Below are 15,761 nucleotides of genomic sequence, written 5' to 3' on the forward strand. Positions count from 1 at the left end.
TAAATATTAGATAATAATATTTACAAACTTACTCGTCGGATTTAGTGGCCTCGAAACTACTATTTTCGATACCATTAAAAAATTGGGCTGTTACAAAGACTCTCAAAGATTTTGTAGAATTGAAAGATTTTAGGTTTTTAAGGGCTAACCATCATTAGATTAACCAATAAATGATTGTCATGCTTAGCTGTCAAGACAGAGAAGGGATAAGGATAAAGGAACTCAGATGAGTTTTTGTACCTTGTCTTTTGGATGATAGATGATGTTACGTGACTTGCATGTATCACGTTGTTGATGTACTGAGGTTGCCTAAGTTATGGTGTGTATGTGTTTAAAGAAAAAGTAAGTTGTGTGTGTGCACCATACTATGTGAGCTCTTGCCAATTTGTCAATTGGTTGTTTTATAATAGATAACCGATGATAGGTAAACTGACGTGATGTATGTTTAGTGATAAATTGTATGATATGCTTGAGTAATGTATGCGTAGTGCGGAGGGAAATCTTTAACAAGATAGATGGAATTAGGATTTGGAAAATATTGTTTTTGTATATCGCCACATGATGTTGTTGAGCGCAAACCATGATGTGTGAAGCTCCAAGCCTTGCGGAGGGGACACTGAGGTGTTCGAGCATCAATGTTAGAAATGACGATAGGGAGTTATGAGCGGATTAATAGGAAGATGGAATTTCGTTAAGATTTTTTCATATGGTGTTGCTATGTGTAAACTGTGATGTGCGAAGCTCCGGGCCTTACGAATGAGACACTATGATGTTCAAGCATCAATGTAAAATGAAAAATAAAATGATATCGACTGGTCTTTCGAGGTGACACCGTGACGACAATTATTAGGTTTCATAGAGCACTATTGCGATGGCAGTCAGCAGGCTTTATGGGGTGACACCGAGACGACGGTAAGGTCCTTTAGGGCAACACCTCAAAGAGGTTTAAGGCATAAAACCATAGCTCGACTATGGAAACCAATAGAGTTCGTTGGGACAGTAAACACGGGAATTTTAAGGTGTAAGACCATAACTCAACTATGTCAACTAGTAGAGCTCGTCGAGACAGTAAACATGAGGTAGTTCACCGAGACATAAAACTCAAGATAGTTTACCAGGACATTAAACATGGGATTACTTGAGTAAGATCATAACTCGGTTACGGCAGCATGTACAGTTCGTAGATTAGTAACTAAGAACCTCGCCAAGTTACAAAGAAGGAGTCGTAAGGGGACGCGAGTGACCAAGCATTTAATAGGATGGACTTAGCATGCTTGGGGACGTAGGATATCTGAATCACCAAGGGATTCACCAAGAGCAATGACAAATGGATCCTAAGAGGCATCCTAACTTAGTCATGTGTGAAAGGAGGGAGCAATTCCTTAAACGAGATAGTAAACGTGACTTTCTTCAATGAGAGTATGCCAGAGGAGTCGCGAAATTCATTTAGGGTAAGTAGATGTAGATGAGGATGCAAATGATAAGTCCTAATTTGTAAGTTGACAAGAGGTAGCTGAAAGATTGGGCAGACCGATAAGAGTCTTTGTGAGAGGAGAGGCCAACTCAAGGCTGAATGCTCAATAAAGTCCGCCAGAAAATAATGAAAAACAAAGGCCCATTAGGATCATGAAGTAAAGCACTAGTTCTCCAAAGAAGTGAAGGTATTGTATTATGGTAAAAACAATAGTTATGACAATCACTTGGGTAGATGCTAACAGTCGCCAACCTGAAGTAATGGATATGAATATTAGGGGGTAAAATAATGAAATATGGGGATGGGGTGAGACCCAAGAGTAGACATGGTCAGGACCAGACCAGGGTCTAAGTCCGCCAACAAACGACTTAGAGTACATGAGGCATGGGCCTTGTCAACTAAGTTCGCGAGTTCCCTTATGAAATTCAAAGAGTTTAATTCTATTCCAGGTATCTCAATTTCTTTAAGATTTATGCAGGCTTATATGCCCTTTAGGTACAGATCTTACTAAGTTCTTATGAACTTATAAAATTGTTGCTTGAATGCAGGTTAGACAAACATTCAGAAAAATCAAAAGGGGACCAAGCCAGACTCCGCTAGAGTTACGTAGTGCATGGTAGCTATTCATGTATATAGATGGGCACCCACAGAGGCGACACCTTAGGGTGTAAGATAATCGAGTCTGTAATCGTCGGATCGTTAAAATTATCTAGTTGTATGCAGTCAAACTAACAATATGTATATTAATGGTAGTAAGAAATTTGAAGTTTAAGTTGTTAAAAGAATTTAAGTAGAGAGGTTGATGAGTTATGTGGGTTGACGTGACATCCGATACCCGGACTTGGCGATCGGGTCGAATATGGGGTGTTACATATAAATCACATTTTATTTATTCTGAAAATTTCGACTTGTAATTGCTCAAAATTATAATGTTACAATCAAGGGATTTTCGAGGATGTTATAGGGTGTATTTGTAATGGCCCAAATTCAAAATTATCGGAATAGTGGTTTCGTAACCACAAATCTAATTTAAAGAGAAATTTATTTTAATATTTTTGCATGAATATTGATATGATAGGAAAAATTGTATGAAAATATCGATAGAAAAATTTTACTGATTAAGTGGTTTGTTAGAAAAAGAAATTATTGAAGGAATTAGGTAAAAATAAGATATCGAGACTTTGATCTCGTAAAACCGAGTCAAAAATATTTTTATAAATATTTATGAAGTGTTAGTACTATGGTATTAAAATTTCGTTAGAAAATTTTAATGTTTGGGTAGTCAATTAAGTAAAAGGACTAAATTGAAAAAGGTGTAAAAGTTACTAGAGGGATTAAATAGCTCAATTGTGAAATGAGGAGGGACATAAATTGAAAATAACCCCAAAAGGAGATATTTTGGGCGGCGTACGCTGAGAAAAATCAGGAGAATTGAAGAAATAAGGGTAAAATTGGAATATTACAAAATTTGCTTTAAAAGTTAGGACTAAAGTGGAATTATCTAGATCCCTCTTTATTTTTCTGCATTCCCATCAGCCAAAAAATGTCCTAAGGGTTTCTTCAAGCTGGTTTTCATAATTTTGCACCAAGTGAGTTAATTCTTGCCTTTTCTTGTAATTTTGTGTTTCTAAGACTTTTACAACTAGGTCCTATTACTAAATTCATTAGTTTTTGATTTTATGAATGAATTTGAAAGTTGCTATGAATATGTGCTGGAATTTTATGATGAAATAGGATGAAATTGAAGCTTTAATTTGTTTGTGAGATGATTTTATTAGGTAATTCCAATAGAAATTGATTTGTAGGACCTAATTGTGAAAAAGTTTGGAATTAAAGTTTAGTGCTGAAATTCTGATTTCCAAAGGTTATAAGGTAGTTTAAAGTGATATAATAAAGTGTTGATTGAGAAAAATCAGCTCAATTGAGAGGTTAATTGAGTAGGGACGAAATTATCATTGTTGAAAGCTTAGGGGAAAAATAGTAATTAACATCAAACACAAAAACAGTTTTGGACAGCAGCAGTAGTCTAACTTTGAAAAATCACCAAAAATTGTAGTGATCGAATTAGAGGATGAATAAAATATGAAATTAAATCTTATTGAGTCTAGTTTCTTATAAAAGAAACGGTGTAAGCAATGGAATTGTAAATCATGAGATATAATAGATTTTGTGAGACAAGGTCAGAATGAATTCGGGTTCCCCTGTTCTGACTTTGGAAAATCATTAAAAATTGTACAAAAATGATTATGAGTTATAATTTATATGCTTAGAATCCTTAATGAGTCTATTTTCTGAAGAAATAAATGGAAGCATCATCCTAATTCTGTACAGTGAGATAATTAATTTTTAGTGAAGAGGGGTCAGAACTGTCATACAGTTAAACAAGGGAAACTTTAAAGAATAAAATGTACTTATTGGATAAACCAAAAATTCTGAAATTTTTATGGTAAGAATATATGTGAGTCTAGTTTCAGGGAAAATTAACAGATCTTAATTTGGAGTTCCGTAGCTCAAGTTATAAATAATTTAGTGACTGTGACTCAGTGAGGCAGCTTTGAATGCACTATAAATAATAATGGAATTGTAGAGAAAGTTACATATGAACATGAAATGTATTAGATTAATGATTAAATTTATTTATTTAGATCCGGAAAATTCAAATATGAAGCAAGATCGAGGAAAAGAAAAAGTTCGAGATTAGTAGATTTTTGTTTACGAACAATTGTCGAGGTAAGTTCATGTAACTTAAATTATATCCTTAAATGCTTGAAATGTTTATTATTGTTGTGAATATGAGTTGGATGTTTATTGTATGATAATTGATGAAGTATTGATATTATTGATGAAAAGAGGAAATAAATCCCGGTTGAATGAAAGGAAAATTCGATGGATCTCTGAAAAGGAATTGACGGTAAAAAGGATCTAGCCCGGACGGGTGATCCTATCCTGATATAGCCCTCCCGAAGAATATGTGGAAAATGGATTTAGCCCGGACGGGTAATCCGAATTAGGGTCTGAATTTAGCCTGGACTGGTAATTCAGATCCAAGCTCATTAGAGTAATTGTCGTTGCAGGGGATTTAGCCTGGACTGGTAATCCCGCTGTAAGGATGAGGTTCGCGGGAGTGTGCTCTCTGAAATGGAAATGTGCGCACATGAATATGAATTGACGGACCCGGATTTGTACACTTAGGTGTACCCCTGAATATCCATCGAAATTCCAAGTAGTTCAACGGGATAAATATGGAAAAATAACAAGGAAATGGAAATCATGGAATTGATTAGCTTATCAATCATTTATCTTTGTAATGAATTTGTATGAGGTTGAGTTTGTATGTGATAGGTATATGTTTATGTGAATTGGATGTGTGCTTGTGTTATTAAATGATGGATGTATAAGTATGGTAAGTATAATTCATGTTGCATGAACTTACTAAGCAAAAAGTGCTTACCCTGTTTCTTTTTCCCCTGTTTGTAGAGTTAAGAGTTCGAAGGTCGGATTTGGTCGGAGACACATCACACTATCAATCTCGAGATCTCGGTACATAAAGGAACTTTATCTTGGAAATCAATGGCATGTGTAAGCTAGTAAATTAGATGTTAATGTGAAATGAATGTATGGTTAGCCATTGGTATGGCTAACAAATTTTGGTTTTGGTATGTGATGAAATTATCTTATGAATATGATAAATCTATCTTGAAAAAAAAATTCGGTAAAATCTGGTAATGCCTCATACTCTATTTCGGCGACGAATACTGGTAGGGGGTATTACAGTATTTGGTTTATTGAGTCTTAGATTACGTTCTGTAATACGATTATGGAAATGTTAGATTATGGGTGGAATGTAAGATTATTTTGTTTGGTTCATTTGGCTAGAATGTAATATTCAAGTGTTGGTTGATGGAATGTAAGATTACTAAAGTACATTTGCTCAATTGTCTTTGTTATAGAATTTGTATTTTTTTTAACAATATTAGTTTTTTAATATTTTTAGTCTCAATTTTCATAAAATCATGATAAATTATTATAACTATTACTTTTTATTACAATTTATATATCAATAAGTAAATATATGATGTTGAAATAAATTTATAAACTTTAATTATAATAATTCATGAAAAGCGATTGTAACACCAACCATAATTAATATATTAATAAATAAATTATTAAATAAAATAAAATTTATAATTGGAATGTATGACATCTATTGGTTCACTATTATTATTTTTGTTTTTAGTTAGTCTTAAAAATTTATTTAAGAAAAAAACTTAAATTTATCAAAATAATAAAACAAATAGTAAATTGATCCAAAAATTAATATTACACTTGTAGTCTAAGATAACCTAAGGAATGAGCCGTAATAACACACAATATATTATGACATCTTGACACTATTCCGTAATGTGAGACTATGAGCTAAAATATTGACAATTCAAAACACCATAATTTCATTATAAAATATAACATTATGAGTCATGATGTTATATTCGATGAACCAAACGCCTTAAGAAAATATGAACCATAAGAAGGCATTAAATATATATATATATATATATATATATATAAAAGGAAAGCTTTCTTCTTTTCGTTTAATTTAATTAATTTTATATTATATAAACTATAAATAAAATGAATGTACAAGGCATTCCTTTTATGACACCTTTCTAATTAAACAAACAAAACCTTTTTCTTTTTAGATTTTATAAGAATTATCTAATTTCAATTTTGATTTTATAAGAATTATCTAATTTCAATTTTGATCTTTATAATATATTTAAATTTAAATTTTAGTATTTCAATTTTGTAATGCCAGTTTAAGTATTTCATTCTAATTAAAATCTAATATACATGTGTTCAAATACATAGCCTTTTATTTTATTTTTTAGATTATATGGCCAATTTTAGTTTTGGTCGGATTCATTTACACTAGTGTAAAATTAAAATAGTTTTTACATCCTTTCCTATTTTTTTGTACAATTAATATTTTAGTAATTTAACTATTGAATTGTTCGATATTTCTATCATATTGATCTAAAATACTCTATATATTAATATATGTTCAATATTTGTATTTTTTACATAAAATAAATAGTTAGAAAAGTTTAATTTATATCAAACTTGATATGCATAATCGTATGAATAAAATATTAAATTCAATGGTTGGATTGCTAAAATATTAATCGAATAAAAGATACAAAATGGTGTAAAACTACTTTAGTTTTACACCACTTTCGTAAATAGATCCCTCCTATTTGAAATTTAATATCTACACTTTAAATTTTTGACATAATTTGATACCTCAACTTTTATGATGTCATTATTAGTCTAAACACTTTATTCTTATTAGAATGTTGATGTACACATGTCAAAATATATAGCCTTTTACTTTTTAATTTTTTGAGATTATATAGCAATGGTCAATTTTCAACTTTAGCCCCTATGCTATGCTCAAAATTGAAATTTAATGTTTATACTTAATTTTTATATGATTTGGCACTCCAACTTTTTTAATGTCATTAGTTAGTCTAAATACCTTGCTTTGATTAAAATGCTATCGTAAACTTTTAAGAATTACTAACACTGTTAAAATTCTCTATTAAATTAAATTTTATTGCAATATTTTTTTGTTACATGAAAAATTTTTAACAATATTAACAACTGAACTTAAAATTTTAAATTTAAAAAATAAAATATTAAAATTAATTTCAAATATAGAAATTATACATGAGCTTATAACATATTTTTGACTTTGAAATTTTTATTCTATTGTTTCTTGTCTAAAACATTAATTGACCCAATACAAAGTATGAGTAGTTTAATTTAACTTTTGTTAAAAATGGCATGCCAACACTGACATCGAAAAATAATGCCACATCTCGCCTGTTTATATTCTTAGAGGGTGCTCGTGAGACTTTGGAATAAACTATAGTTTAAATACCACTTACCAATAAAAAATAATACCACTTAAAACAAAATGTTTAAATGAAAATGCGTAGTGCTAACTATATTCTTGACTTGGGCATGAAAATTGGAACTTGCACTTCCAAAAAGGAATTAGCTACTCTTTTTAAGTATTTTTTTTGTATTTGTATATTTCTCAACCATTGTTTGGGTTCGAATTTAGTAAGTCTTTTTATATTAGGGTTTAAATTTTTGGTTTAATTTTAAAAAATTTAATATTAGTTTTAAATTTGATAATTATTCTCACACAAGGACCTAAATGTTTTTACTCAAATTAGTTCTTTAACTTAACAATTTTTCTACATAAGGGCCTAAACTTTTTGGTCCAAGTTAGATCCTAATCATAGTAATTGTTCCCATGTTAGGACTTGAATTTTTTGTCCAAATTAATTTTTGATATTTATTTTTAAAAAATAGAACAAAAAAAAATCGAATCTCAAGAACAAATACCAAGTACAAAACTAATTTAATAAAAAAAAAGAGAGGTTAAAGCCCAATGTAGAAGCCATCGACGAAATCAAGCTCTAAAGGATGGATTAGCCTTTTTATTTATAGTAAGCCCTTTGTTTTTTCTTTTTTGTACTTTTCATATTCGTTTTATGGTTCATATTTAGTATTTGAGGTTATCTTTTCTAATAATATCATCTTTAATATTTGAATCTCGTTCTCCCACTAGAGTGTCATGTATCTTGTCACTGCACTCAATATTTATTAATATATTAAATCCTTTATTGAAACTTCAAAAATAATGTTGAAATCTTATTATTATCATTTTCTCCCTTTATTTATATCATATACAAAAAGAATTATTTACAAATTCACAAAATTCTTTAATTTTTCAATAGAATAATGACTATTTTGATTGGTTTGCAATAATTTTCTTTTATTTTTTATATTTGAATTGGTCCCCGAAATAAATACCGAAATCCACTGGCAGCGAAGCCATTTTGAAAATTGAGGCAATTAGAAAAGTAAAATGGCAGAGTTTGAAGGCGGACGCGTCGCCAACCCACCCCATAGGGGAAATAATTGCAACCATTTCAACACACGAATTGGAATTGTTGGCTTCGCATGCTTTTCTGGAAGCGGCCCGCACACCAAGTCACCCTCATTTCAATTCTCCTCTTTTTTGTGTTTGTATTTTTCTTCCTTCGTTTATAGACTTCCCATATGGTACATACATACATTCACGGGTTCGACAAATTAGCCTCAGATGGGACCTATCTTTGGATAAGGTTTTTTTTTTTTTTCCTTCTTTTTTTAATTTAGATACTTCATCTCGGTCCAATTCATTATTTTATAAAAATATATATAAACACTAGAATTCATGACTGGGTGAAAATAAATTAATTTATTACATTTTTTATTATTTCAAATTATAAAATAATATTAGAAGTAAAATTGGATTATTGAAATGTGAAGGTATCTATCTTGTAGTAGTTAGTTATTTTTTAAAATTAAAAATCTAAACTCTTTTCATTAAATTTTAAGTAATATTATTGATTGAATTAGTATAGACTTAATTTTTTATACATATAAACTCAGTTAGTCCTTTGAATATTAAAGCATAAATTATTATAATATTTTGTTTTTAACAATAAATCGAGAATATTAAATAAAGATTTAATTAAATAGTAAAATATAATTATTAAAATTTATATCGTTAATCGAGGATATTACAATATCATAAAAATGTGAATTTGAATACGTTTTATGGATGAATTACGAGTAGACATATGGTAATAAATTAGGTAAAGAATTTAAAAGGAAAAAAGTCAAATCACACTTTTATATGTAGAACTCTAAATTTAAAAGTTTTAGCTAACCGACTTATTTTAAATTTGATATATATCTACCTTCTCACTCTTAATATGATAAAAATCTGAATTTTTAAGACCGATTTAATTTATGCATAACTAATAAGGTTTTTGGTATAATTTTGCACCTGATTTATGTGATTTTCGAACTTTGAAATTTAGTCTTTTGTTTTTAATTTCATGAATTTAACTTTTTCTTGTTTTTATTACCAATTGGCCTTTAATTTTTGAATCGAATATCAAAATTTCATATATTCATATTTAACGTAAATTCATTAATAGTGTCACCTTAATTTTTAAAGGGCTTAAGGGTAAGAAAAGCCCTTAATAAAAAAATAAAAATGCAATTAAACTCTTAAGAAAAAAGTTCATCCTATTGAGCTTTTAGTGACCCCTCGAAAAATCAACTAGGTCCTTCTGTTAACGAAAATCATTAGTTAACCGATTTAACTGTTTATTTTTGTTGACATGACAAACGACGCTGATATGGCATGCCACATCAACAAAAAAATTAATAAAATTGTGCACTAACGTGGCATGCCATGTTATGAAGAAAAATCTAAAATTAATAAAAAATATATGTACATCTAGAATGAACCTGGATACTCATTTGTCTAGATTCAGTCAAGATGAGTACAAAACTATAATTTTTTTAAAAAAAATTATAAAAAGATGTTAGCATGCCACTCGACACAGATAATTTTTAAAAAAATTTGTTGACGTGGCATGCCACGCACATCATGTTAGCATGCTATGACAGTGTTGTTTGTCATATCTAACAAAGTTAAAGGTCAAATCGATCAATTGACGGTTCATATTAACGGAAAGGCCTAATTAATTTTCGGGGCCTTTTTTCTTAAATTTTTATGTTTTGAAATTGACAAATAAAAGGAATAAAAGTAAAAAAAATCTGAAATGTATAGTGACCACAAACAAATTTAAACCTAGTGTTTCACACGCAGGATGTTTGATATTGGTCGAATATTTGATGGTTATTCATATTTTTCTTATGACCTTTGAAGATTAATCCAAATAATTCCTTTAAGGTTTATGGTTCTTAAAATGCGTACACACGGCTTAAACTTGTATCATTAAAAATTGACATTTATGCTATTATTCATTAATTTTCAATATAAAATAATTTAAATATAGAAAAACACACTAACCAGGGTTTGGTGTCCCACAAAGTTTCTATTCTTAGAAATAATCTTCAGTCATTGTCTGATAATCTTCACCAAACTTCGCATTAAAGGACATGAACATGGTTTCTATTCATTTATTTCCACCAAACGGCTCAAGCAGTAAAACAAAACTTCCCTGAAATAATTACCATTGTCCCCGTTTTTAATATATAGACTAACTAAACACACGGGGAAAATTACAAAAAAGGGTGTTTGACCGGCGCCATGGAAGCTTGCTTCCTGTAAGTTTCTCCCTGTTTGACTGTTGGCTGTATATATATATAAAGAAGCTCATTTCTTTGAAATGACAAAACGAAAACATTTGTAAAGAGATGAAATACTTGTCTGAAAATCTTTAGACAGATCTTCTTTTTCTTCATCTCTTTCTTGCATGCGACTATTTGTTTCGAGTTTTTTAGTAGTTAATTCACAGTAGAAGAACCTGTTTTCGATCCTTGTTTTTATAAAGCCAAAGTTGTTCAGATTTGTAACGTAGAGGAAGAGGAGGGGGAAAAATGAGGAACGATGATGGGAGAGGAGCTTATTCGGAGAACAATTCCGACACAGAAAGCATAGCAAGCGACAGGGCGACGTTTAGTGGACCATTGGTCTTAGGTGGCGGCGGCGGCGGTGTTTCTAACAAAAAATCTTCGAAAAAGAGTACAAGATTCAACCTTCCACCGGAAATCACCATGGCCAAGACTAACTCAACACGCAGCGCTGCTAGTTTGGCCGGCGCTGACAATGATGACAGTTACGTTGAAATCACCCTCGACATCCGAGACGATTCCGTGGCGGTTCACAGCGTTCAAGGCGCCGGTGGTGGAAACGAAGACCCAGAGTTGGCGTTGCTAGCTAAGAAAACTTTGGAGAACAAGTCGGCTTCGTTTCGTTCATATTTGTTGAGGAACACGTCGAATCGAATTAAACAGGTTTCTCAGGAGCTGAAACAAGTTCTTTCGAGAAGACCATCTAACACCGGCCGGAGGTTCGACAGGACTAAATCGGCGGCAGCTCATGCCTTGAAAGGGCTCAAGTTTATCACCACCAAAACTGGGGGCTCCGGCAACGGTTGGTCTTCCGTCGAGAAGCGATTCAATGACTTGACCGCCTCTACGAATGGCGTTCTTCACCAATCCCAATTCGCCGAATGCATCGGTGCGTACTTCACGATCGAAACAAGCAAAAAAAGAAGTAACTTTATGCAGAAGATCAAAAGTTTTACGAATTTTCTTCTTTATTTTTAAAATACAGGAATGAACCAGTCTAAAGAATTCGCCACTGAGCTGTTTCAAGCGCTAGCTCGGAGACATAATGTAACCGGAGACTCAATCAACAAAATACAGCTCAAACAGTTCTGGGATCAGATTTCCGACGAAAGCTTTGACTCTAGACTCCAAACTTTCTTTGACATGTAAAATTTTCTCCCTCAAAATCTGATGAACTGAAAGCAAAATCCCATTTTTTTTTACTAAGTTAAAGCTGTAATTATGCAGGGTTGACAAAGACGCTGATGGAAGAATAACAGAAGAAGAAGTCAGAGAGGTAGGAATCAACATTCAACTAACTTGAAATGAAAATATTTTCTTAACATTTACGTAACTTTTAATATATGTATATATTTTTCTAACGAATGAATTATTTTATATTGTAGATCATCAGTCTCAGCGCTTCTGCCAACAAACTTTCAACCATTCAGAAACAGGCCGAAGAATATGCTGCTTTGATCATGGAAGAACTTGATCCAGATAATGCCGGATACATCATGGTAAATCGACACTCCCCAAAGACATATCTTTGTTTTGTTCCATGCCGTCTTTGTTTCCCAAGCTTACTGTTTTTCTTTTTGGTTTGAACAGATTTATAACCTGGAAACTCTATTATTACAAGCTCCAAATCAATCTGTCAGGGTCGGGGATAGTCGGATACTGAGTCAAATGTTAAGCCAGAAACTCAAGCCAACTCAAGAGAACAACCCAATTAAAAGGTTGTACCAGAAGACTAAGTACTTCATATTGGATAACTGGCAAAGGATCTGGGTTATGATGTTGTGGCTCGGCATTGTTGGGGGCCTATTCGCGTATAAGTTCGTGCAGTACCGGAACAAGGCCGCTTTCGATGTGATGGGATACTGTGTTTGCATTGCTAAAGGAGGTGCAGAGACTCTTAAGTTCAACATGGCTTTGATTTTACTACCAGTGTGTCGAAACACCATTACTTGGCTTCGAAACAAGACTAAAATGGGCGTTGTTGTTCCTTTTGATGACAATTTGAACTTCCACAAGGTAAGTCGTAGTGTCCTTCTATTGACAATCAAACTTGTACTTAATTCTCAACATCATGTAATGTAATGTAACATAATTGCAGGTTATTGCGGTTGGGATTACGGTTGGGGTGATCCTACACGGAGGTGCGCATTTAACCTGTGATTTCCCGAGGCTTCTTCATGCCACAGAAGAAGAATATGAACCAATGGAAACTTACTTTGGGGAGGACCAACCTTCAAACTACTGGTGGTTTGTGAAGGGAGTGGAAGGTGTAACAGGCATTATAATGGTGGTGCTAATGGCTATTGCCTTCACACTAGCCACTCCTTGGTTCAGGCGCAACAAACTGAACCTCCCCAAGTTCCTTAAGAAGCTCACCGGATTTAACGCGTTCTGGTATTCGCATCACCTTTTCATTATCGTCTACGCTCTCCTCATCGTTCATGGTTATTATCTCTATTTGACCAAGACATGGTACCAGAAAACAGTAAGCTTTTAATCCCTTCAATCTCTTCCTTCATTGCATATTATATCATTAGTACGATTTGGTTAACTCAATTTCCATACCTTAAATTGCAGACATGGATGTACGTAGCAGTGCCTGTTATTCTTTACGCCTGCGAAAGGTTGACTCGAGCATTTAGATCAAGTATCAAGGCAGTTAAAATTCTCAAGGTTGCTGTATATCCTGGAAATGTATTGTCACTGCATATGTCGAAGCCCCAAGGATTCAAGTACAAAAGTGGGCAATACATGTTTGTCAACTGCTCTGCAGTCTCCCAATTTGAATGGTACGTACATTCTGATCTTATGTCACTCTGACTCGGTTGTGAAGGTCGGATACGGGATCCGAGCATTGCTTCAATTCTGCATCACTTCGTAATATTTAACCCATCCAATCATCGGCTATTGCAGGCATCCATTCTCCATAACTTCAGCACCTGGAGACGACTACGTTAGTGTTCACATTCGAACTTTGGGTGATTGGACAAGGCAGCTCAAAACTGTTTTCTCTGAGGTTGTTAATGTTACTTGTCTCCAATGTTGAAACTCGAAACTGATAAATCAAGTGACTTACCTGATTTTGCTTGTGTTGGACACTAAACAGGTTTGTCAGCCTCCAGCTGCTGGAAAGAGTGGACTGCTCAGGGCAGAAGGAGACAACACTAGGTAAAATTTCCTCGTCTCGATTACATGCAACTTAAATGAATGATTAATGGATTTGCTTGTAAACATAGCAATCAAAGTTTGATAATGTTGTGTATGAATTGATGTACAGCTTCCCGAAGATTTTGATCGACGGTCCATACGGAGCTCCGGCACAGGACTACAAGAAATACGACGTTGTTCTCCTGGTGGGGCTCGGTATCGGCGCCACTCCAATGATAAGCATTGTCAAGGACATCATCAACAACATGAGAATGGAAGATGATTCATTTCCAGGATCTGGTTTAGAGAATGGAAATTACAACAACAACAACAACAAGAGCAAAGGGTTCAAAACAAGGAAAGCCTACTTTTACTGGGTGACAAGGGAGCAAGGCTCGTTCGAGTGGTTCAAAGGGATAATGAACGAAGTAGCCGAAATGGACGAGAAAAGGGTGATCGAGCTCCACAACTACTGCACCAGCGTTTACGAGGAAGGCGACGCTCGATCGGCTCTCATAACCATGCTTCAGTCACTTCACCATGCCAAGAACGGCGTCGACGTCGTCTCCGGAACTCGAGTGAAATCTCACTTCGCCAAGCCTAACTGGCGTCAAGTTTACAAAAGATCGCTCTACATCATCCTGACGCCAGAATTGGTCAGTCTACTTTTTTCCTTACCTTTTCACCAACCCGTTTCTTTTTTCCTTCTAATCTTCCGGCACCAATAGTTGATTAAATAAAGTTTATCTTTTTTGAGTGTTGTATTATTTATTGATATGGTTTTGAATTCAATGAATACTGCAGGAGTTTTCTACTGTGGGGCACCAGCACTAACCAAGGAGTTGAGACAACTGGCTTCTGATTTTTCCCACAAGACTTCAACCAAGTTCGAATTCCACAAAGAAAATTTTTAATGAAATCTCTTATACACTTTTCTAAATTCATTCTAATTTTTTAGTTCCAAGTGAATATAGCTTTCTTTTTTTTCTTAATTTTCCAATTTTTTTTATCACTATGAGAATTGTACTAAAATTTTCTATATATTAAAATTTATGCCTCTAGTTCAATTTTCTTCAACATTTAGCCCTTAGCATTTATTTATATTTCCATTTAGTTTTAATCTTTTTGGATCATTTTGGTCTTCAACATTCAAATTTTAGTCAAATTACTTTTTCTTGATAAAAAGTTGAGCAAACTACTAAAATTTTAATGGTATTAATATAATGACTTGCATGATCTTCGTTGCTGACATGAATAATTTTTCTAAAATTTTTGGAACAAATTGGTATCAAAATAACATAAAAAACTAATTTTAGAGACAAGATTTATCACTAAATCGAAAATTTGAAATAAATTTAAACCTATCCAGAAATTATTATTCATCATATTCTTAACCTAATTTGTTCAAACTAAATCTTAGGTAAGATGTGTGCGTGTGAAATACAGTTTTTCTCAATGAACTTAAAGCTTTTGACTTTATTGTGTTTGCCAAAATGACTTTTTGTAAGAAACTAAGAATTCATCCATGACATTTTTTCAATGTTCGCCACCTAATATGATGGAACAATCCATATTTGTTTCCAGCTCAGAATTATACTTGCATTGTGCAATTATTTATGACTTATAAATTATGATTATTTTATGAATTTTTGATTGATGAGAAATGATTGTATGAAATTATAATTCTACGTCATCTCTATCTATTTTTAATAGTAGTTGAATTTTTTCAGGAGGAAAAAACTAAAAATCGGGAGAAAAAATCTGATTTGTCATTCTCCTATTGAACAGGTATAGGAATGACGCAGAATCACAATTTCATACCATCCCTTATCTTTGATTGATATAGGTTCTAAGTTTAATTTTTTTTATATTTTCTATTCTTTTTCTTTTTTGATAAAAATGTTTATTTTAT

General features: G+C 32.7%; 1 protein-coding gene across 1 annotated transcript; it reads left to right on the forward strand.

Annotated features, from left to right (window-relative positions):
• The first annotated feature begins 10,661 nt into the window (after positions 1-10,661).
• Positions 10,662-14,926, forward strand: LOC105770066 (respiratory burst oxidase homolog protein D). The gene is given in 12 exon segments (XM_012591111.2): positions 10,662-11,591; positions 11,688-11,847; positions 11,930-11,978; positions 12,088-12,201; positions 12,293-12,718; positions 12,801-13,187; positions 13,280-13,491; positions 13,616-13,718; positions 13,809-13,870; positions 13,980-14,461; positions 14,464-14,505; positions 14,654-14,926. Coding segments are annotated over 12 exon segments (2,790 nt in total). The 5' UTR covers positions 10,662-10,948; the 3' UTR covers positions 14,764-14,926.
• The last annotated feature ends 835 nt before the right edge of the window (positions 14,927-15,761 follow it).

Source organism: Gossypium raimondii, chromosome 5 (assembly GCF_025698545.1).
Source record: "Gossypium raimondii isolate GPD5lz chromosome 5, ASM2569854v1, whole genome shotgun sequence".
NCBI lineage: Eukaryota > Viridiplantae > Streptophyta > Magnoliopsida > Malvales > Malvaceae > Gossypium > Gossypium raimondii.